Here is a 23,688-nt window from a genome sequence, read left to right on the forward strand (position 1 = left end):
GTAAAATCAAAAGTGGAACGAATGACTGTCAATAAGCGCACTATATATGTTGCCTTCTCTCAAATTTGTCTTCATCTTTATCTTTTAAAACATATTTACTGCCGTACGCTTGGGCATACCAGAAAGGTATTTAGTGATGTTAAAGTGAAGGTTTATATGAATGATTCCCTTGATATCCTGGGAAGTATAATGTTTTCCTGGGAATGATTGAAATCTCTATTTGACCTCATTCTTTTCCTGTCTTGCAGTTGTCTGCACCGATCATGCGCTGAAAGCACCTGTCTGCCCCACAAGATCAGCCATGCAAACGTTACCTGTACCCCGAGTAACCCCGGACATGTCAAGTGCACTGTTGTCTGTCATAGGGGCTTCGCCTTCAGTGCCAGAGGAGGCCCGGAACAGAGCAGCGTTCAGGTGACCATTACATACCTTTCAAAAAATCACTGGGTCCATTGGACTAATTCCAATGGATGCACAGACCTCTGCGCTGCTGTTAAAAGATGCCAGCCCAAATGCTGGCTACCCACACTCTGTACAGCGCTCTGCTGCTCTAGAGCTAGGCCTGCGCTATAAACAATACAATAAATAAAAAAATAAACATTTCTGGAGCATAGGTTGGCCTAGCAGTGGCTGCATGAGCTCTCATCGCAGTGGTGGGATGTCCTAGTGGCCGTTCTAGGACTGACAGGACAAGGCTAGCGCCACCGGCCCTTGGCTTTCATCCACACTTTGCAAATATTTGTTTCTGGAGATGGGAGTTTTCTGCTGGAATACAAACCTCTGCTCTCCAATGCCACCCGTGTTTTATTGCAAATTCTTGTTGATATATTCCAGGGGTCTGCAGCCTCTGATGAGCCAAGCGCTCCAGATGTTCTGTACTACGATTCCCACAATCCCTTTACATTTGATATGTTGCATAAGACTGAAGTGAGTAGTAGTCCAAACAATCTGAAGAACTAAAGGTTGCAGACCCCTGAATTATACCCTATTGTTTGGGACACACACAAGGGAAGATGTTGGAGTGATAGGAGAGAGTATTGTTTTAAGCCATTACCTTGCATTTGGGGTGAGGGGTACCCCCTAAATTGGCAGTGTTGGAACGTATGCTGTTCCTCCTTAAATGCATAAAAGGAAAACGTGGGGGCGGGAGGGAGAGTAAAAAGGGTATGGCCCTTACTCTTGAATAGTTGTAACACAAAAATAGGGCAAAACCACTGTATGGAAACGTAGGTTAAAGCTCATCAGGAAATCCAGAGGCCTATGTGGACCTGGACCAATGTACTAGCACCCAAAGGGAGGGTACATGTACAGACAAGGCTGTGGTGGAAGGACAGTAAAGGGATAGAATGAAAATCTAACTATCCCTGCCTAAGTGTAAAACTGTCAGGTTTCCTTAATTACTGTCATCAGGTTTCCTTTAATTACTGTTAGGTTCCCTTTAATTATTTCCCTTTATTTCTGTGTGGATTTGGCCTTGACCTTTCTATACAGATTCCTGGCTCTGGCCCAAGGCAAGATGGAGTTTTACAATAGAAGCCTTGATTGGCTAGAGAGAACTGCAGGACAATAATGAACGTTCTAAACTGTCACTATCTGCCTTTCAACGTCGTAACCCCAGCTGAGAGGACGTGTCTGTAGCTGCTCCTGCTGAAGTCTTGGGCCTAGTGGATTTGAACTTTCAAATCCTGGCAGTCGAGCGGCTACTTATGCGGGGTTGTTCAGGAGAAGAATTCAGGTTCGCAGGAGAGTTTCTGGAAGTTCTTTTGGAGAAGAAAGAATTCTCAAGCTAAGTGACTTTATTTGGACATGTAAATCTTTGCTCAGATTCATTAGAAACTTTAGGAGATTGTAAATGAAAATTCACAAGAAGAACTGATGTTACTCTGTTTATAGTTCAATGTTTAATTTTTAAACGCGCGCGAGCAATGTTAAACTGTTACGTGAGATCGTAGCGCAAGTGCGCGAGCGCGAGAAAAGACTGCTACGTGAAAACTGCAGCGCGTGAATTCATTCTGCGTGTACGCGTGCGCGAGAAAAGACTGCTACGTGATTTCTATAGCGCGTGTGTTCCAGCGCGAGTGTTCAAAGCGCGTGTGTTCATTGCGCGTGTAGTCATAGTGCGAGTACGCATGCGCGAGAAAAGACTGCTACGTGATTTCTATAGCGCGTGTGTTCCAGCGCGAGTGTTCAAAGCGTGTGTGTTTATAGTGCGTGTAGTCATAGTGCGAGTACGCGTGCGTGAGAAAAGACTGCTGCGTGATTTCTACAGCGCGTGTGTTCATAGCGCGGGTGTTTAAAGTGCATGTACGCGAGAGTAAGAAAAGACTGCTACGTGACTTTTTTAGCGCGTGTTTTCTTAGCGCGTGTGTTCCTCAGCATGTGTTTTTTCTCCGGCGCGTGTTTTCTTCAACGCGTGTTTTGCACAGGTAAATTTTTGCGCGTGTGCGCGAAAAGGTTTCAACGGACTTGGAAAAGTTTGCAAGTTCTTCAAGAGACTATGAACTCTATTTATTAAGAAGAAAAAACAGGATTCATCTAATTCTTCTTAACTGGAACATTTAACAGTTTATAAGACAAGAGCCAAGGTTCTTAAGAGTTCAATAATCAAAGGAGTTGCTGTTATTTTCAAGACTTTCAATGCCACAAGAAAGGTAGAAAGATTTTATCAGCTATTACCCCAATCTTCTCTAAGATCTTAAAAGAGAAGAACCAGGTTCCGCATCAGCTAGTCAGAACGTCGCCAGCCTGGTGTTTCTTATGTTATCCACTTTCCCCTTTCCCTTTGGGGTGTAGTTAACAGAGCCGAGAAGTATCGGGTTCTGAGGATTACACTTCAGGGGGATTGTCGGGGGTTCAGCAGCTTCCGCGGACACAGGATAACTCTCAGCCTGACAGAAGCCTCCTCTAGGTAACGGTGCTGTGCCGCTTACAAACAGTGGATAGAAAAAGAGATAAACTATCCACTTCTAGGTAGGTAATGCTTTCAGCCTTGTTGGACCTATGCCACTCTCTTCCACTATGTGTGAGTGAAAATAGGAAGAGAAGTACTCAATGGTCACTTAAAAAGTTTCACCTATGGTCAATTGGAGAAACATCTAGTGGGGTATCTGTAAGTTTATTAGTCACTAGATTGTCTTTCTGGCTATGGTGGACTCAGGTCTAAAAACGACACAAATACATTGACATACAATGTTCAACATAAACAATGAAGAAGACACCAAGTCCCATAATCCGTCGTGGAATGGTGTAGATATGATGGGTCATTGGTAGTTGGTAAAAAGGAATGCTCAAACTACAAGGTAGGTGTGATTTGTGCCTCTTGTAGGTAGCAACCACTGTCGACCGGTTTCTGTGGCATGTGTGCGAGTAAAGCCACTTTCATCAGGACAGTCTTCTACTCACATCAGTTGGTACAGTCTGGTATGGGTAATTGAAAGACTGACCATATTGAGGGAGGAATGGTACAACAAGTAGGGAGTGTCAATACTTTACCCCCAAGTTGTAAGTGCCGTAAGGCTGGATCACATGGAGAGGGAACCTATGGGAAACAAAAAGGAAGTGTATGTAGCCATATTCACCCCAGAGCTAATAACGTCAATTCAATTGAATGTGAATAACACATAATTGGATGTTTTTCAAATAGGGAACACTCCTAGTACTAGTATTAATATCCATTTAGGAAAAAAGGGACACATAGTTTGTCACCATCCTATTTCAGGTTGTGAATGGATGCCCATATCTGCATACTCCATCCTAAAGTAAATGGTGTAAGGGAACATGGGTGGATCAGATATGGCCTACTATCAGGTGCTCCCAATGTCAAATACCTACTTTACATCCGTCCAACAGTGAACAATAGTGAGAAGGGAGGTCACTAAGAGCCCCAGACAGTAATAAACAGAAGAGGTCTAGGGGTTTGGTAGGCAAAAAGTGACAATGCAGATAACAGATAGTCTGGTGTTCAGACATACCTCACATTGGTCCCTGCTCAGGCAATCGTAGCTGGAAAAATGGGTGTACCCACGTAGAGGCGGGCCACATGGATCCGAGTCCCCGGTTCTCTGTGGGGAGAAAGAAACATGTGTGCTCAAGATGGGGCCACCAGCGGTTAGGCTAGCAAAGGGTTAACAAAGCTGACAGAAGTGCCTGCTAATGTTGCGGTATATTATACGTCCAAAAGACGTCCACGGTAGATAAAATAAGCAGCCCATAATGAGCTGCAAGGACCAGCAAGGTCCGTTGACACTTACTTGCACAGGAGAATGAGCATGTGAAGGTACGCGCGCTGCCGTTCACCGTGGATGGTATGACTGATGTGGCCGATTTCCATTCAAGAAGTAGTGCCAGCTCATGTGACAGAACGTCGATCACGTGAGCAGCTGGCACGCCGCGACCAGAAGTCAGGCATAACGCCTGAACCGGAAGTCAGGCATAACACCTGAACCAGAAGTCAGGCATAGCGCCTGAACCGGAAGTCAGGCGGTCCTGCCCGGCTAACGCGGCTGTCACAGCGAGATCAGGCAGTAGTGTACAATATGCCTGGTGATGCCGGAAGCGAAACTTCTAGTCCAGATGTGGGGGAACCTTTGTCATCACGGTATGTGAAGGGTGGTGTTAATGAGACAATGTGGGGAACACATTGATTTTACATGTACTGCCCTCGGTGCACAAGTCACAATGAACACTGCTCATAAAGATACATGTGGATGTCGCACAGGGAGTGCAGTCAATGTAGGACTACCCACATTTACAAGGCTGCAATAGAGCCATGCTATGCTATCTAGATGCAGTCACCAATTACAATTAGAGGACAGGTCGTAAGGCACTGCCAAGGGACAGAGGTGAAGTTAGCAACAGCACCTAATCACTCTTAAGGCAGGACATGCCGGACTGGAGGGGAAGATTTCTCGAGGGAGAACGAGGGTCCTGCTAACACACCGGCCTGAGTGCCATCTCGTAGTTGTATGTGTGTCAGAAAGTACCAGGGAGACGTAGATGGGTCCCGTGATGCATCAAGTAAAGAGAGACAATGTTGGGAGCCACCAGGTGCCTAGCAAAGGATCAAAGAGAATCCTTTGACATCAAACTACAAAATGACAAGGTGTCACACATAGATCATGTGATCAAGGCCAATGAGTGCCATGGAGTGTCCTCATTCAGACCAATTGAGTCTGTTTTGAGCCGAAAAACCCATTTCTGTTCTCTTTTAAGTAAGAGGCTAGCCATATCGCCCCCTCTTCTGGGGCATTTGACTTTCTCAATCACCGTCCAGTGGAGATCCTTAGGATGGTGATTGTGTCGAGAAAAATGTTCCACCATGGGAGCATTTTCACGCCTAATACGTAAGTAAGACATATGCTCCTGGATGCGTTTCTTAATTGGGCGGGTGGTCATGCCAATATACTTCTTTTCTCATGGGCACGTAATCAGGTAGATGACGTTAGAGGAGTTGCAATTGGTAAAATAATGTTGTCTCCACAGAGAGTGAGAAGACCAAGGTCAAGGGTTTTGGTTCTTTTAGTCAAAGAGCAGACATTGCACTGTCCACAGGGAGTATGTCCCAATGGCTGGGTAGTGTACCAGAGAGTGGATTGGTCTCGTACTTCTGGGCGGGTGCATATGAATGCACTAGAGTGTCCCGAACATTCCTCCTCTTTTTCATGGCAAAACGCGGGACAGGTAAACTCACGGGTCCAACATTGAGTATGGGCCACAGTTTCACAATTTCCTTCTTAATCTGATTGATTTTATTAGAATAACTAAACACTGCTGTAATGGTTTGTACACCTGCCGGATGCACCTTTTGTTGCAAAGTGATCTCACGAGGGATATTCCTTGCGCACTTCCTAGCATTTTTGATAAGTCTCTTGGGATACCCTCGTTCTGAGAGGTGAGCGGTAAGCACTTCAGCCTGTGAGTCATATTCCTGAATGCTAGAGCAATTACGTCTGTAGCGCAGGAATTGGCCAAAGGGAAGGTTTTCTCGGAGGCTCCTAGGGTGGAAGTTAGAGAAGTCTAACAGTGAGTTGTGTCCGTGGGTTTCCTGAACACGGTAGTGGCAAGCTTCCCTTCAATTGCAGAGATCTCAACATCCAAAAAATGAATGGTATCTTTTAATATGGAGTGAGTGAACTTGAGATACCTGTTTCTTGTGTTTAACCAAGTCATAAAGTCAACAAACTCTGGTGCTGTGCCTGTGAATATGGCCAGCACATAATCGATGTATCTGGTCCATAGAGAAACCTTAGATCGAAAGGGGTTCTCATTCACGTAAATGTGTGTCTCTTCAAAATCAGCCACGTACAGGTTGGCCAACGACGGAGAAAATGTGGCCCCCATAGCGGTGCCGGAGCATTGTTGGTAGAATGTTTCAATGACCAAAAAGACATTTTTAGTTAAAGCCAATTCAGCCAATTGGACAATGAAATCAACAGGGATCTCAGATGGGGGAGTCAGGTTGCGTAGTACTTTCTCTGCGATCTGTAGGGTAGCTGTCTGCGGAATATTAGTGTACAGTGCTTCTATGTCTAATGTGACCAAGAATTGAGTATTGGAATCAAAGGTGACATTGTTTAGCATGTTAAGAATGCTCATTGTATCCTTCAAATACGATCGCATTTTTGGAATCTCTGGTCGCAGAAAGAAATCTACAAAGGCGGAGAGGGGTTCCAGAATGGATTCTATCCCTGCCACAATAGGCCGTCCCAGGGGCGGCTGGGGGGGAGCATGTGCCTTTATGTACTTTTGGCAAAGCGTAGAACACCGGTAGTTTTGGAAATGTAGGAGTGAGGAAGGCGGCTTCTTTGGTGCTAATATAACCCTCGAAGGCTGCTTCTTCCACAATGTTGGTGATAGTCCCACGTAGTGTTTCTGCGGGGTCTCCCGTGAGCACTTTGTAGTGTTCCTCATTTTCAAGCAGGGTCGAGACCATAGAGTCGTAATCAGTATTATCCATCACGACTATGGCTCCCCACTTGTCGGCCTGTTTGATGGTGACTCCTTTGTTATTGCTCAGGTTGCGGAGTGCATCTCGTTCTACTTTGGAGATATTTTGAAAGCTGGTTTTCTTGTCTTTCTCAATTTCCTCCAATTTCTTGGTGATGGCTTTTCCAAAAGTGATAGACTCCGCCGAAACATTGGGCGGGTAGTATGAGGATCTGGGATGTAGTCCAGTCACATCCTTCTCTGTCGGTGTCAGCGGGTCTTGGTCCAACATCCCAAAGTGTTGACGTAGTCGGATGTTTCTCATAAGTTTCGCCAACTCAATTCTGGTTTGAAACGTGTCATGTGGTACTGTAGGCACAAAGCTAAGGCCTTTTGTAGGATCTGAATTTCAATAGGAGTGAGGATGTAGGTTGAAAGATTCATCACTAATAATTCTGTGGTTGAGGTGCTCCCTGCTCCTGGTGACTAAGGGGGACCCCGGATCTTGTCCTCGGCCTCTGCCTCTCTGGCCTCGGTATAAAAAAGGCCTTCTGTTGGTGTTTTGTCCTCGTTGGTTAGAACTGGCCTGGAACTGCACCCTTCTGTCACCTGATTGGTCACGGTTGCGGGAATTGCTACGCTCATGTTCTCTAGATGTGCTTGGTCTGTTGTCCTCATCCGAGCTCCCACTGCTGAAGGTCCATAGCGCGGGGGTTTCCGTTTTTTGTTCCTATTGTTAAGTCTGGGTTGCCATCCCCTCTTTTTGGGGTAGGTGGATTTTTGAGCCGCCCGTCATTGAGGTTCACATCCAATTATGTGTTATTCACATTCAATTGAATTGACGTTATTAGCTCTGAGGTGAATACGGCTACATACACTTCCTTTTTGTTTCCCATAGGTTCCCTCTCCATGTGATCCAGCCTTACGGCACTTACAACTTGGGGGTAAAGTATTGACACTCCCTACTTGTTGTACCATTCCTCCCTCAATATGGTCAGTCTTTCAATTACCCATAACAGACTGTACCAATTGATGTGAGTAGAAGACTGTCCTGATGAAAGTGGCTTTACTCACACACATGCCACAGAAACCAGTCGACGGTGGTTGCTACTTACAAGAGGCACAAATCACGCCTACCTTGTAGTTTGAGCATTCCTTTTTACCAACTACCCATGACCCGTCATATCTACATCATTCTACGATGGATTATGGGACCTGGTGTCTTCTTCGTTGTTTGTTATGTCGAACATTGTATGTCAATGTATTTGTGTCGTTTTTAGACCTGAGTCCACCATGGCCAGACAGACAATCTAGTGGCTAATAAACTTACAGATACCCCACTAGATGTTTCTCCAATTGACCATAGGTGTACCTTTTTAAGTGACCATTGAGTACTTCTCTTCCTATTTTCACTCACACATAGTGGAAGAGAGTGGCATTGGTCCAACAAGGCTGAAAGCATTACCTACCTAGAAGTGGTTAGTTTATCTCTTTTTCTATCCACTGTTTGTAAGCGGCACATCACTGTTACCTAGAGGAGGCTTTACACTTAGGCAGGGATAGTTAGATTTTCATTCTATCCCTTTACTGTCCTTCCAGCACAGCCTTGTCTGTACATGTACCCTCCCTTTGGGTGCTAGTACATTGGTCCAGGTCCACACAGGCCTCTGGATTTCCTGATGAGCTTTAACCTACACCTCCTTAAATGCAGCCTCTAACACTGTTGATGTGCAAATCTCTCTCAAAGGCCTGTGAACTCTCCTTGTGTCCAGTGAAGCCATGCCTAAGGTCTTGATCCTCTCGTTGTAGGACTTGTAGTGTTAATCGTGCACTCTTTTAGTTGCCTATATTTGGAGAGTTTCTGTCTTTCTGGAGATGTGGTCTCCAAGCTGTGCACAGTGCTTTAGGAGATGCCCAACCAGTACTGCCTGCTGTGTTAAGACAATCTCCCCTTTTCAGTTGGTTTTGCCCATTCCCCCTGGACTGCACTAATTCCCCTGCTTTCGCTATAGCTTTATCAAATAGCGTATCCACTTTGAGGTCAATTGCTATGAAAACAACCCCAGGATCACACTAGGCTGTCTGGTTTCCTCTACTCCATCCCCTGTTGCTCCTTGGGGCTCTACAATATTAGCACATGTCTTTGAACTTGGTTCCATAGAGTCTAAGCTTCCCCACCTCACTAGACCATCCGTCCATCTAAAGAAACCTTATAGTAGATCTTTTTATGATACAGAAGTAGACACAACGCCTCATTGTTACCCATGCCTGTATCTAAAGATCAGTTGCCTGAGAATCACTACCTTTGGTCTGACTTGAGTGCTATTTTACCTTAAAGGCATGGTCTAGTAAAAAATTTGATTTAAATAATAGATAGGCAACATAAAAAAAAAATACTAGCATTCTCTTTTTTAAAACTTCCTATGTAAAATGTTGAGCTATTCAAGCTCAAAATTCACAAAAGCAAGCACATGGGCGCATCCATTTTGTGAAATGGATGCCCTCCTGTGCTGGCTTTTGCTTTTGCGGCACTAATGAAGGAAAAGCCAGCCAGCTGTAGTAAACAAAAGCTACCGCTGGGTGGCTTTCCCTTCATTAGTGCTGTACGCGGAGGACGGGGACTGGAGACCAGAGCAGGAAAGCTGCAGCTGAAGGAGCCGAAAACTTAGAAATAAAACCGCAGCTTTAAAAACATTGTATTTATGTTTGCGGTCGCTTTTGAAGCGACCGCAAACATAAATACAACGTTATTGTGTTGGAAAACGCTGCGGTTTTTCTTTCCAAGTTTCTCAGGCTCCTCCGGCTCGGGGAGCCCGAGAGCCCCAAATGGGAAAGCAGATTCAGGCAAAAAACAACACGGCATTGCGGAAAACAACCGCGTTGTTTCTGCCTAAATCTGCTTTCCCATTTGGGGCTCTCGGGCTCCCCGGGGAGCCCGAGAGCCCCAAATGGGAAAGCAGATTTAGGCAGAAACAACGCAGGATTTAGCATTTCCCATTTGGGTCTCTCGGGCTCCACACAGGGAGCCCGAGAGCCCCAAATGGGAAATAAGCTGTAGGTAGAAACACTACGCGGCATGTAAACATAACCGCGTTGTGTTTCTGCCTGCTGTGGCTTTCACTTTGGGTCTCCGGTGCTCCTGGGAGCACCGGAGACCCAAAGTGATAGCCACAGCAGGCAGAAACACAACGCGGTTGTGTTGGAAAACGCTGCGGTTTTCCTTTCCGAGTTTCTCAGGCTCCTCCGAGCCGGAGGAGCCTGAGAAACTTGGAAAGAAAAACCGCAGCGTTTTCCAACACAATAACGTTGTATTTATGTTGCGGTTGCTTCAAAAGCGACCGCAAACATAAATACAATGTTTTTAAAGCTGCAGTTTTATTTCTAAGTTTTCCGGGCTCCTCCAGCCCGGAAAACTTAGAAAAAAAACTGCAGCTAGTGCTTATTTTAAAAAAAATAAATAAATAGCACTTACCGAGATTCAGCTGCAACTTTCCTGCTCTGGTCTCCGGTCCACGTCCTCCGCGTACAGCACTAATGAAGGGAAAGCCACCCAGCGGTAGCTTTTGTTTACTACAGCTGGCTGGCTTTTCCTTCATTAGTGCCGCAAAAGCAAAAGCCAGCACAGGAGGGCCTCCATTTCACAAAATGGATGCGCCCATGTGCTTGCTTTTGCGAATTTTGACCTTGAATAGCTCAAAATTTTACATAGGAAGTTTAAAAAAAGAGAATGCTAGTATTTTTTTTTATGTTGCCTATCTATTTTTTAAATAACATTTTTTACTAGACCATGCCATTAAATGAGATATATTTCACTTGCACTCATTCACTCAACCAGTTTCCAGCCTAGGCTACCAAGACTTCTCAACCTGTGCATCAATTTGCTATTAGGTGTAGGGGGTTAGGGGTTGTGGCATTCAGGGGTGGACCAAAACATATTATATTCTTTGTATTTTATGTACGTATTTTATAAATAACTACACTGCAATATATGCATCACTCCAAAGCACAGGAAGAGGAAAAGGTTGGAAGGTTTGTGGCAAAACTGTCAGAGAGCCGTCACGGCTAATCCCAAGGACTGCAATCTAGATTCAAACTTGGAAAGAACACAGGAAAGAGGAAAAGAGCAAGGGTCAGGTATAAGAGTCAAGGTCATTGAACTGTCACAGCTAAAGCCAATGTGTGCATTCTAGATCAGTTGTCTCCAACCTTTGGATTGCCAGATATTTTGAACTACAACTCCCTTCAACCCTAGCCAATATAGTAAATGGTGAGGGATCATGGGAATTGAAGGCCCCTGTTCTGGATCCTGACTTGGAAAGAAGAGCAGAGAGAGGAAAAGAGCAAGGGTCGGTTAGAAGAGTAAGCACTATGGGACTGTCACAGCTAAAGCCAAGCTGTGCATTCTAGTTCCTGGTGAGCAAGCACACATGTGTTTGACACGGGTAACATTGAGGAGAGATCTGAGAGAGGGAGGAGCCCAGCTAGGGAGCAGTGGATTGAAAGACCTCTAAGGTACTGCAATGTAACCCATAATGGAATGTGAAGTGGCATACTTTGACAGCTCCAGAGAGAGGTGAGGTCTGATTGAAAGAGTCTGAGGCAGTGGTAAGGAGCAGTGGGTGTAATCTCAGTTCCGTTGGGAGGAAACATTGAGAGACCAGGATGGAATCTGGGACTCCCATTTGCACAGCCCATCTCTGCAGAGATGTAGGGTCCAGTGCTGAGAGCCCAGAACTTGTTGTTTTCAGGACTCCTCTCTGAGCCCATCTCTTAAGAGAGATGAGGTGAGGCCTTGTGGGAGCCCATGATTCTATACCCGGCTCAGAGGAGAGGAATACATATCCCTCAGCGTTTGCGTAAAGCGGGCTTGCTGCTGGCTCTAGGGTGAAGTATGTTTTTGTATAAGGGATAGTGGTGAAGTAAGTTCTCCCAAGTTCTAATGCCGCCCCTGGCGAGAGCTGAAGCCTTGTTATACTCCAGGAAGGCGTTGCTGTAGTCCACCACCTTATTCCCAGCTTCTTTGAAATATGTGACCTTTATCTCTTTCCATGCAGAGAGAAGCTTTACTCACCTGTACCCTTGGAAGGTGGGACAGATCAGTGACGTGTGACCCGATTGACTGTGGACAGCCCGACCAATCCCTTGTCTACTATGCAGACTTCTCCTGCGCCGAGGGCACAACCTTTGGGAAATCGTGCTCCTTCTCCTGTGTCAAGCCAGCAAAACTTCAAGGTATCTGCTTTTTTTTCTCATGTGTCTGAAATGGCATCATCATTTTCCCATTTCTACAATCCTGCCATTCAAATGGGGTAATGCTCCTACTCGCAGAATAATTTATTTTCATGGCAACCACAATTGACCTAACCGCAAATTGTCTTAACTCCACAAGCAAAACCAACTGATTGATTGTTCATTCAACAGAATTATAACCAATGATGCTTGACCATCTAACACAGTCCGTCTCTTCCCAAAAACCCATCTACTGTTGAGCCACGTTATTCATCCTCCGAGCATATGCATAAGATCCGCCCCTCCCGCAATAAGCGTCCAACACCTGCGCATTTGCACCAAAGTCCATTATTTGTGAAAGATTATCTGCTGGTGAATATATAGTATTGACTAGTGAAATGTATGTGCCAGCCACCTACATCCACTCTGCCTGCCAATAACGAATGCTTTGCCGCGGCCATGCTGGCGGAAAAGCAGTGGAATCCGCCAGCTTTTAGCACGTGCCTTCGGAATCCATTGGAAATGCCTTCCATCAATGTGTACATGACGGGAATTTGCACTACGAAGTTGAAATTATGAGCGTAAACTGAGGTGTGCCCCGTTTTGTATTTATTTACTGCACTTCATGGTGCATAACAACAAAATTGCACGGACGGGGCTGCATTACCCCGTACAAGAGTAAGCAAGGAAATCCTGTTTCTAGGAGCGTTACAATGGTTGTGTAATGTAGATGAGGCATCAGCCTGTTGGTGAAGAAGTGGGAATACTAAAATGGGGCCCGGACATATACTGTGTATAATTACATCATGAACATTACTTAACAGACTGCTTGATAATCTGAATGTGATTATATTTCAATCCATTTCAGAGCAGGAAGAACACAGACGAGGGAGGTCAGTGGGAAGGGTCAGTGCAGGTGCACCCTCATGGGGTAAGGAGGGGATGTTTGAGTGGAAAGCTAGAATGGTGGTGGTTTGTGCAGATGTCAGGAAGGAGGGAGTTCTAGCGGTACTAGGCAAGACAGGTGAGGGAGTGGAAGAAAGAGGCAGCTCAGGGGGGATAGGGAACTGTGAGGGTAAGTAGAGCTAATGCGAAGCAGAGGGTCTGAGGCAGTGAGTATCTCGAAACAGTAGTAATCATAATGGGTGGAAGGCCACTGATAGATTTGAAGACTAAGAGGATGTATCTTAAGAGGGGTATGTGTCAGGGGTCCTCCAAGTAACGACAGGAACACCAAAGTAATCCAAAAAGGAGTGCACACCAAGCAAGAAGTAATGCAATTTGTTTAGACCGAGAATGCAGCTGGGAAAGCACGGTTCAAGCAGTCCTGTGGAACTGAACTGAACAAAGTGAGCTGTCAACGCCGCCCACAGTGGACAAAACTTATATACACAAATGACATAATTTGCATACACATATTTGAAACAATTTTGAAACACCATACAAAAGCTGTTTGGTGGGACAACATCAGTCCCCTATATCCAGGCATTCAATGAATGGTTGTAATTCTCTCAATAAATGTAATTGGTTCATGCCGTCCAGGCCCCCATTGTCCAACATCACCCACTGTGAGGTCACAAACCTTCCCAAACGGCCCTACAATTACATTCCAAAGCATTATGTGATTGTGCTGACCACTGGAACTGTATTCATCTGCCCCCATCGATCAGCCCCCATCGAACACACAAAACAATCTGAGCTTGGCAAAGGGGAGACATTCACATGTTATGTGACCAATAAGGTGCACCACAAACATCAGCAAGGCCACAAAACACTGTTGCACCCTAGGGGTACCAAAAACCTCTCCCGCTGATTGGCTCCTTGTCACTCGCCCCCTCTCCCCACAGCCCTCTTCCCAGGATCATCTGCCAAGGGGCGATTTGAAACATCATACCCCACTGTGGTTGCATTTTATTTAACTGCATCTAATTTCTAATTCCCTACAAGTTCCCAGAGAGCACACAGGTGCCTAGCTCGCTGGCCTGAAAAGTATCTACTGGTCCCATTCCAATGCAGCTATGTTCTCCTGGGAACCGTCAGCTTGCCACATTTCTCGAGCACACCACCTGAGGCTGATAGCTCGAGAAATACATGTTCACCCAGTACATGGGTCCTACATCTATCAAAAGAAGCGTTTTACTTACCTGAGACCTAGCTAATAAATGGCTGTTGTATGGTTCACAGCGTCTAACACTACCCCCTCTACCCGATACCCCTCCCCCTAGAACTATTCCTCACTCTGTGCCCCCATTCCCACTTTCCCCCTTGGACATCTCCTGTTGCACTTGTGCATATTGTTACACGGTGCAGCAGTCAATGATGCCATCGCCCCCAGAGTGACCACCCCTCCCTTGTCCCTGTTGCATCCCCCATCACTTACGTAATTGATAGGTGTGCCCCCTTGGGCAGCGCTGAATTTTCTATTTTCCCACAGGTATGTGATGCAGGCAAGTGTGGGGGAGGTGGTCAGAGGTGGGACCGAAGCGGGTGAGGTTATACCGATTTGAGTTGCAAAGTTCGGAACATAGGTTACAGGCCCTGAGAGTAGATACGAAGGCCCAGAAGGAGGCAAGAGTAGCAAGGAGAGGTTTGGCAGAGTGACATACAAGGTGGGTAGCATATCTTCCTAATGCCCAAATTTAGTCATGCTGCAATGACGGTTGAGGTTATGACATGGTGGACTTTGAGGTTGCTGTCAAAGAGAACACCCGCATTGTGAGCCTTGGTGGCACTTGTGAGGAGCTCAGGGGGAATACATATGGGAAAAGGGGGTTGTATGTCGGGAGGTAGTTATCTTTAGAGGAGTTCAGAATGAGGCATTGAATTGTCATTCAGTGGAGGGTAGCAGAGAGAAGTTAAAACTGTGTGGATAGAAGGGAGGGAAAGAAGAAGAAAATCAGAGTGCTGTGTGCAAATGATAAGAGAAGCAAAGGTTGGAGCAAGTGAGGAGGTATAGAGGGTAAAGATTATCAGTCTAAGCACAGAGCTTTGCTGGACTCCCAGTGGGAGATGGGTGCGTTTGGAGGTGCGTAACTTCCATGACATAGTGAAAGAGGACTGACACAAGTAAAAGGTGATCCAGGCCTCAGCGGGTTCTGGATGCTGAATTCACAGATGATGTGGAGGAGAGCGGAGTGATTGACCACATGAAAGGCTGGCGATAGATCAAGAAAGATGAGAATTGAGGCGAGTTTTGAGTAATGAGTCGTATGCAGAAAGTTGGAGACGTAAGCTTAGGGCCAGATTGGTGGAGTGTCTGCAGCTCACTGTTAGGCAGATGCTTAATCAGACATGGGCACAATGTCACTGTCAGTCAAAAGTAACGGATCTGGGATTGCATAGCATGGCTTCTGCAATTTGTCAATGACTGAGCATTCCAACGGATTATTCAATAAATACCTCTCAGGTGGTTTTACGAGGACCAAGAAGTACGGGAGCTGTCAAAGTATCTTGAGATATTTTTACCTTGTGTAGTAGAAGAATCAATGTCCTTTACGTGAGACACCAGAGCTTGGATTCTTATGACTCTCCCTTGTATTATTGCGTCCTCTATAAGCATGTATGCATGCCCCAGCCCATGCAAGAAGATGCATAACAGCCCCATTATGCATGAGGATCCACATCGGCTCAGGTACCTTTTACTTCCTACTGTCCTGCACATTCATAAATACACTAAGAGCACAACAGAAAGTCTTTACATAAATCTAAAATGGGTCAAAAATGTCATATGTCTTTTAGAGTAATCACAAGTTATTTGCCCTGAGGAAGACAAGGCTTGGTGCTCTTCTTCGAAACTAGCCAATGCTCTGGTTAAAAGAAGAATAGGACATATGTTTCAATAATTTTACTAGTTTTTAGCTAGTTGGCCCTTTGGCACGTTTTATTGGGCACTTTAGAATGAGCGTGTGTAATGATTTGCAAGTGGGGAATAGGAAGGGATGATGCAGGAGGGAGGGACGATCTGCTAGTTTCCAGGGAAACAGGGCTAAAGGTGATTTGAGGTAGGTCCCTTTTTCTAACTCTCGGTATGTTGGTTGCTAGGAGACGGCCCAGCTGGCGGAGGAAGACGCTGTCCGGTATGAATGGGCGTATTAAGGAAAGAAAACCCATTAATTTAGTTCGTATAAAGCGCCGTTGAGCTAGTTAAATTTTTGTTCGTCGTACGAAGCTGGAGAGCTACGTCGAAAGTCAGTAGGAAGGGATGCAGCCGTATGAGTGTTGAACTCCGGGTCGAACAACTGGGAGAGGAGGCAGTTGGAGTTTCGAACAGAGGGAGAAGTCGGAGCTGAGAGAGTCGAGGAGGGCCTGCGGACGAGTCTCCAACCTTGAGACTCCCGCCGATCAGCTGACTCTCAAGAAAGAAAGAGGAGGAGCCATGAAAGAAGGCTGTGGGAGCGGCGAAACGGGAGGCCTATGAACAGCGAGTCTGCGGTCGAGCCCCAACAGCTGTTTGTGAGCGGCCGTAAGACGAAAATAGAGGAAAGCTGCCCGTCTCAAAGAGGAGCGAAGTGCCGAGCGGCTGCCGTCCGGATACACAAGTAAGCAGGTGAAAGTCCCGACAGCACACTGAACGTGCTGGTCTAAGTAAACGAAAGGGGGAGAGAGGAGAACCCTTAGTGAAAAGAAACGTTGTTAGAGTGGAGAAAAGCCGCTTGGAGAGTGAAAGCTTGTTTGCCAGCAGTAATTGGCTTAAACGGATGTGCGAATCCCATATAGACTAAGTCAAGGAAAACTGGAAAACAGGCAGCGTATGTCTTACTGTGTCAGGAATCCCTTATGAACCAAAAAGAAATAAACAAGATTCCCGGGAAGAGGATCAGTCAAGCTAAAACAACGTGGTTATTGCTTGGCACCGCAATAATGGAACTATTCAAAGACTATTGACATTTTGATCGTCACCCCTGAAGCACAGGACCTAGTCGCTACGCCCCTGGCAAGAAACGGCAGCTACCAATACCCTTTTCTTTTTCCCTCAAGGAGGAGTTCGTTGAGTTACTGTGACAAGGAAGAAATTAAAGTTGTGTTTTAACTCATACCGTGTGTGTGCTCATTTAATCCCACATAGTGACATTTGGTGGCAGCGGTGGGATTAAAGAGAGCGCCATGGAGGACCTAATTAAGACGCTAAGTGAAGGCCAACACCTGTTACAACAAGCGTTACAAATGCAAAGCCAGCAGGCTCAGGCAGATAGGCAAGCCTTTCAACAGGCTCTACAGCTACAGCAGGCCCAACTCTTAGAAGCTAACACCTTAAGGAATCACCCACAAGTGCCGACCTCGGTCCTGCAGAAATATGCTCCGGGTGAGGACCCTGCTCACTTTTTTGTTAATTTCGAGCGGGTAGCTCGGAATGCTCAGTGGGGCCCGGAGAGGTGGTGCCATTACATCGCCCCCTTGATGACGGGTGAAATGCAGAGCGCTTACCAAGCCGCTAATCCTACAGGAGCGACCGGATACGCTGACATGAAGAGGGTAGTCCTAAAAAGGTTGGGACATGACGAAGAAGCCTACCGGTTAAAGTTTAGAGAAATAAAATTACTTCCCGAGGAAAGTCCACGACAGATGTACTATCGTGTGAAAGAAATGGGGGATAAGTGGCTTCAAACAGTTACGACAACTACTCAGGAGATGGCTGAGAAAATTATACTTGAACAATTTTTGGAGTCACTTCCCTTGCCAGTTCAACGTTGGGTTAGACAACATCACCAACCCACGTTGACAGAAGCAGTTAATATAGCCTCGGCATATCAGAAGGCAGGGCAGGGGCGCCTGCTAATGTACCCAACAGTTTCAAGGGGTGGCACCAACCCGCCGCCCTCTTCAGGAAGACCCGTGAGTAGCCAGAGATGGCCGAACTCCATGCTCAGGAAATCCGAATGGGAGAATGTTAAAGCTAGACCTAGTAGCGAAGGTTCCCCCGCAACTAGACAACTCTCAATGCCATCAAGAGGACCTCAGTGTTTCGAGTGTGGTGACTGGGGCCACCTGGCGAGGCTATGCCCTAAGAAGAGCAAACCAGAACCCATGGATGTGGGGACGTTTGAGGTATCAAGAGAGGCCAGTAATACTGACTATGACCAAGTGGTGAGGTCTCCTTACCTGTACACCTGTGAAGCAGAAGTCGACGGCAAACCAACCAGGGCCATGATTGACTCTGGAAGTCTTCAAACAGCGGTCACCTCCGATCTGGTAGGTAAAATGGTCGACTGTAACAAAGGGATACCTATTAGATGTGTACATGGGGACATAAAAAAATACCCTACCAAAGAAGTGAAGATAAAAGTAGCTGGGGAACAATTCGGGATAAGGGCGGCAGTCATACCCGTTCTACCTGAACCGTTGTTAGTAGGGTCGGATGTCCCCAACCTATCGAAAATTATGAAGAAGGTCGAGGAGAGCTGGTTGGAAAGTGCCCCTTTTAATAGTGAAGAAATAAGAAGCCCAAACAACAAGGAAAGGAAAAGCAAAGCAGACAAGAGAAGAATAAAACAAGAATGGGGAGGTAAATACGTACTACCTATAGCTGTAGACTGGAAAATCGATGAGGGAGGTGATAGTTTTCGAATGGCACAAGAATTAGATCCTCTCCTACAGAATGCTAGAAGTGTTGCTAGAGACAAAACAACACAAAACGGAACTCATTTTATTCAAGAAAAGGGTTTGTACTATAGAATAACAAAAGGCTCTGATGAAGCTCTGATCCGTCAGTTACTGGTGCCCAGTAAATTCTATAAAGCAGTCTTAGAGGTAGCTCACGTACAGCTAGGAGAGGGACACCTAGAAACAGAGAAGACAACGAAGAAAATATTAGCCCGGTTTTATTGGCCTGGGATTCATGCTCAAGTGGCCAGATTTTGTAAGGCGTGTGAAGAATGTCAAAAGAAAAACAGGGCAAATATAGCTAAGGCACCCTTACAACCTATGCCGTTAGTGCTTGAGCCATTCCACCGGATTGGGATAGACATTGTGGGTCCATTGGATCCCTCCAGCAGAGGGCATAAGTATATTCTGGTCATAGTAGACTACGCAACTCGCTATCCCGAGGCATTACCTCTGAGAACTACTAATTCACAACAAATCTGTGATGCACTGATACCTTTTATGAGTCGGGTTGGCATCCCTAAGGAAGTGGTGACGGACCGGGGATCCAACTTTATGTCTAACATCATGAAACAAGTATGTGAAACCTTGAAGATTAACCATTTGAAGACGGCAGTATACCACCCCCAGACTGATGGTCTGGTTGAGAGGTATAACCAGACCATTAAACAGATGCTAAGAAAGACCACTACTCCAAGTGACCGGAACTGGGACAGGATGCTACCGTGGATATTGCTGACATTGCGTAATACTCCACAATCATCCACGGGATTCTCTCCCTTTGAACTCCTGTTTAGAAGGCCGGTACGCACATTGCTGGATGTGTTAAAGGAAAGCTGGGAGGAAAAACCGGTGGAGGAAATCTCTCTTACAGAGTATGCCTGTCAGCTGAAAGAAAGGGTAGAGAAATTACAGTCTATTGCTACGGAGAATCTACGTAAGGCTCAGGTGAAACAGGAACAATATTACAACCAAAAGAGCCGTATGCGAAGTTTCAAGGTCGGAGACCAGGTGTTAGTGATGTTACCATCAACCGAAAATAAAATGTTGGCATCCTGGAGAGGCCCATATTCGATAGAGAAAGTATTGGGCCCCGTTACATATTCCATACGACAACCTGAGAAGAAGTTTCCGTTGCAGACGTATCATGTAAATCTTTTGAAGGAGTGGGTGAAACCCCCTGAGATGATGGCTATGATTGACAATCAAGAAATACAAACTGAGCTATTCCCACGATCAAAGTTGTTTTGTGGGAAGGAAGTCCTGAATGTAAATCCTAACATCTCACGTCGAAAACGTCTGGAGTTGGATCAGTTGATAGGGAAGTTTGAGAAGATATTTTCCTCCATTCCAGAAAGACCGACCGCACCGTTCACCGGATAACAACTATCCCAGGAGTTAATGTGAGGCTGCGGCCATACAGAATTCCCGAATCCAGAATTCAAGCTATAAATCAAGAGGTTAAAGAAATGCTTGATCTAGGAGTAATAGAACCGTCGCACAGTGACTGGTGTTCACCGGTAGTGCTGGTTCCAAAGCCCGACGGAACCACGCGCTTCTGTATGGACTTCAGGAAGCTAAATGAAATCTCCAAGTTTGACGCATATCCTATGCCAAGGATAGAGGATTTATTAAACAATCTTGGGAAGGCGAAATACTTAACGACGATAGACTTAACGAAAGGTTATTGGCAGATTCCCTTAAGACGGGAAGACAAGGAAAAAACAGCCTTTGCCACCCCCATGGGTCTGTACCAATTTACTGTCCTCTCTTTCGGTCTACATGGAGCCCCAGCAACATTCCAAAGGCTAATGAACCATCTAAACAAAGGCCATGAGAAATATATGGGGGCTTACTTGGATGATATTATTATATACAGTAACTCATGGGAGGAACATTTAAGTCACTTGGAAGCTGTTTTCATCACCTTACAGCAAGCAGGTTTACACATTAACCCGAAAAAAACCTTTCTGGCATATTCACATACTAAGTACCTCGGGTTTTTTGTAGGTCAAGGGGAGATCAGGCCGCAAGGAGAGAAATTGGAGGCGATAAAGAAATTACAATTTCCCAGAACAGCTAGACAGGTCCGAGCCTTTTTAGGCTTTATAGGCTACTATCGTAGATTTATTCCCCATTTCTCAACACTGGCCACTCCCTTGACGGAACTACTAAAAAAATCGGCACCATCAAAAAAGGAGTGGCTAAATGAGAAAACAGAGAACGCTTTCAATGCTTTGAAGGACGCCCTGACTGAAAAAGCTGTCCTGCACTGTCCTGATTATGAAGCTCCTTTCTTCCTTCAAACAGATGCATCGGGAACGGGTTTAGGGGCAGTTTTGCTGCAAAATCAAGGGGAGAATGAGAGACCCATAATGTTTATAAGTAGAAAATTGTTGCCACATGAACAGAGTTATGCCACAATTGAAAAGGAGTGTCTGGCGGTCAAATGGGCTATTGAGTCATTAAAATATTACTTAATAGGGAGACATTTTACTCTTATAACAGATCATGCACCCTTGGTATGGATGGCACGCAATAAGGACACTAACCCACGAATATTGAGGTGGTTCCTTTCCCTCCAGCCCTTCTCGTTCCGAACAATTCACCAGCCTGGCAAATTGATGTCTCAGGCGGATTTTTTGTCACGTACTTATGCCCTTCCCGAGCGTAAGGGCCTAGGAAGGGAGGTATGTAATGATTTGCAAGTGGGGAATAGGAAGGGATGATGCAGGAGGGAGGGACGATCTGCTAGTTTCCAGGGAAACAGGGCTAAAGGTGATTTGAGGTAGGTCCCTTTTTCTAACTCTCGGTATGTTGGTTGCTAGGAGACGGCCCAGCTGGCGGAGGAAGACGCTGTCCGGTATGAATGGGCGTATTAAGGAAAGAAAACCCATTAATTTAGTTCGTATAAAGCGCCGTTGCGCTAGTTAAAGTTTTGTTCGTCGTACGAAGCTGGAGAGCTACGTCGAAAGTCAGTAGGAAGGGATGCAGCCGTATGAGTGTTGAACTCCGGGTCGAACAACTGGGAGAGGAGGCAGTTGGAGTTTCGAACAGAGGGAGAAGTCGGAGCTGAGAGAGTCGAGGAGGGCCTGCGGACGAGTCTCCAACCTTGAGACTCCCGCCGATCAGCTGACTCTCAAGAAAGAAAGAGGAGGAGCCATGAAAGAAGGCTGTGGGAGCGGCGGAACGGGAGGCCTATGAACAGCGAGTCTGCGGTCGAGCCCCAACAGCTGTTCGTGAGCGGGCGTAAGACGAAAATAGAGGAAAGCTGCCCGTCTCAAAGAGGAGCGAAGTGCCGAGCGGCTGCCGTCCGGATACACAAGTAAGCAGGTGAAAGTCCCGACAGCACACTGAACGTGCTGGTCTAAGTAAACGAAAGGGGGAGAGAGGAGAACCCTTAGTGAAAAGAAACGTTGTTAGAGTGGGGAAAAGCCGCTTGGAGAGTGAAAGCTTGTTTGCCAGCAGTAATTGGCTTAAACGGATGTGCGAATCCCATATAGACTAAGTCAAGGAAAACTGGAAAACAGGCAGCGTATGTCTTACTGTGTCAGGAATCCCTTATGAACCAAAAAGAAATAAACAAGATTCCCGGGAAGAGGATCAGTCAAGCTAGAACAACGTGGTTATTGCTTGGCACCGCAATAATGGAACTATTCAAAGACTATTGACATTTTGATCGTCACCCCTGAAGCACAGGACCTAGTCGCTACGCCCCTGGCAAGAAACGGCAGCTACCAATACCCTTTTCTTTTTCCCTCAAGGAGGAGTTCGTTGAGTTACTGTGACAAGGAAGAAATTAAAGTTGTGTTTTAACTCATACCGTGTGTGTGCTCATTTAATCCCACATAGTGACAGCATGTTATGCACTTTGCACTTTAGCCTCAGACAGCATCTAGGTATGGGATACCTGGTATGTCTGGTATAGCTTGTGCACTAGGAGAATTATGCACCTTTGGCACTCTCTTGCACTCGTTACTTTAATAAAGTCACTGAAGCAGTCTTGTCTTAAAAATAAAAATAAAATTAAAAAAAGTTATTTTAGCATGTGAACCCAGCCTCTTGATAATTGAGTTCTATGTTCTCATTGAAGTTTATGGTAACTGTGTTTAGCAAACCATTTAACCAATGTTGAGTTTATTGAATAAACTAGATGTGAATAAGTCTATGTGAACTAGCCTTAGTGTGTAAGAGGCTTGAAGAAGGAAGGCTATTAAATAATCCTTTGATAAACTGTCTTAATTCTCATTTATTGTATTTGTGAAGAAAGTATACTCATTTGTTTCAGGCATTAAAAAAAGACCCACATGTTGTGTGTATATTGATTTTCTGCAATTTGGGCAGCATCAATTAATATATCTAACAGTGGCACAAACGTCCAGTCACATGGCTGCCATACATAACACTGGAGCACTCTCCTTATCGCAGTCACTATATACAAAATTGCCGCACTGTCGCTCCAGCTGCATAACACTGGACTACTTCCCCTATACCACTTGCTTATGGGTTCGCTCAGATTCATGGCCGTGTCATCAGCTTGACTAAAAAGCCTGTCTTGCCCCCCCACACCTCCACCATAAAGGAAGAGTGGTGAAGATGTATGGGGAATTAATTGAAGCGTTCACACAGGGTAGGTATGCCACGCTCTGAGTCGCGCAACAAGTATGAATAATTTCAGTTCATTGCCCCGTCATATCCCTAGACACTTTGCTGGATTTGTGCCAGCCCGTAATGTATTTGTTAATGGCATAGTCATCTCCAATGCAGAGGTCAAAGTGGGCGGGAACTAAAGGGTACGAACTCCCTTACTTTTCGGGGCAACCCGTCATCGTTCCCTTACTTTATGCAATCTGGAATACTGTTCCAGGACGGCAACTTTAAAAAAAAATCCTTTTTCTTTTAAACTTCATCTGTACTGGGGACTCGAGCTGGAGA

General features: G+C 45.7%; 1 protein-coding gene across 1 annotated transcript in view; it reads left to right on the forward strand.

Annotated features, from left to right (window-relative positions):
• Window positions 1-23,688, forward strand: part of PAPPA2 (pappalysin 2) — a 1,097,660-nt gene that overhangs the window by 817,864 nt on the left and 256,108 nt on the right. Inside the window, exons 14-15 of the mRNA XM_069641146.1 lie at window positions 249-414; window positions 11,979-12,156. Of these exons, the coding sequence (XP_069497247.1) occupies window positions 249-414; window positions 11,979-12,156 (344 nt within the window). The remainder of the gene's footprint in view (window positions 1-248; window positions 415-11,978; window positions 12,157-23,688) is intronic.

The sequence above is a fragment of the Ambystoma mexicanum genome, chromosome 1q (assembly GCF_040938575.1).
Source record: "Ambystoma mexicanum isolate Mex_15411 chromosome 1q, UKY_AmexF1_1, whole genome shotgun sequence".
NCBI classification, from domain to species: Eukaryota; Metazoa; Chordata; class Amphibia; order Caudata; family Ambystomatidae; genus Ambystoma; species Ambystoma mexicanum.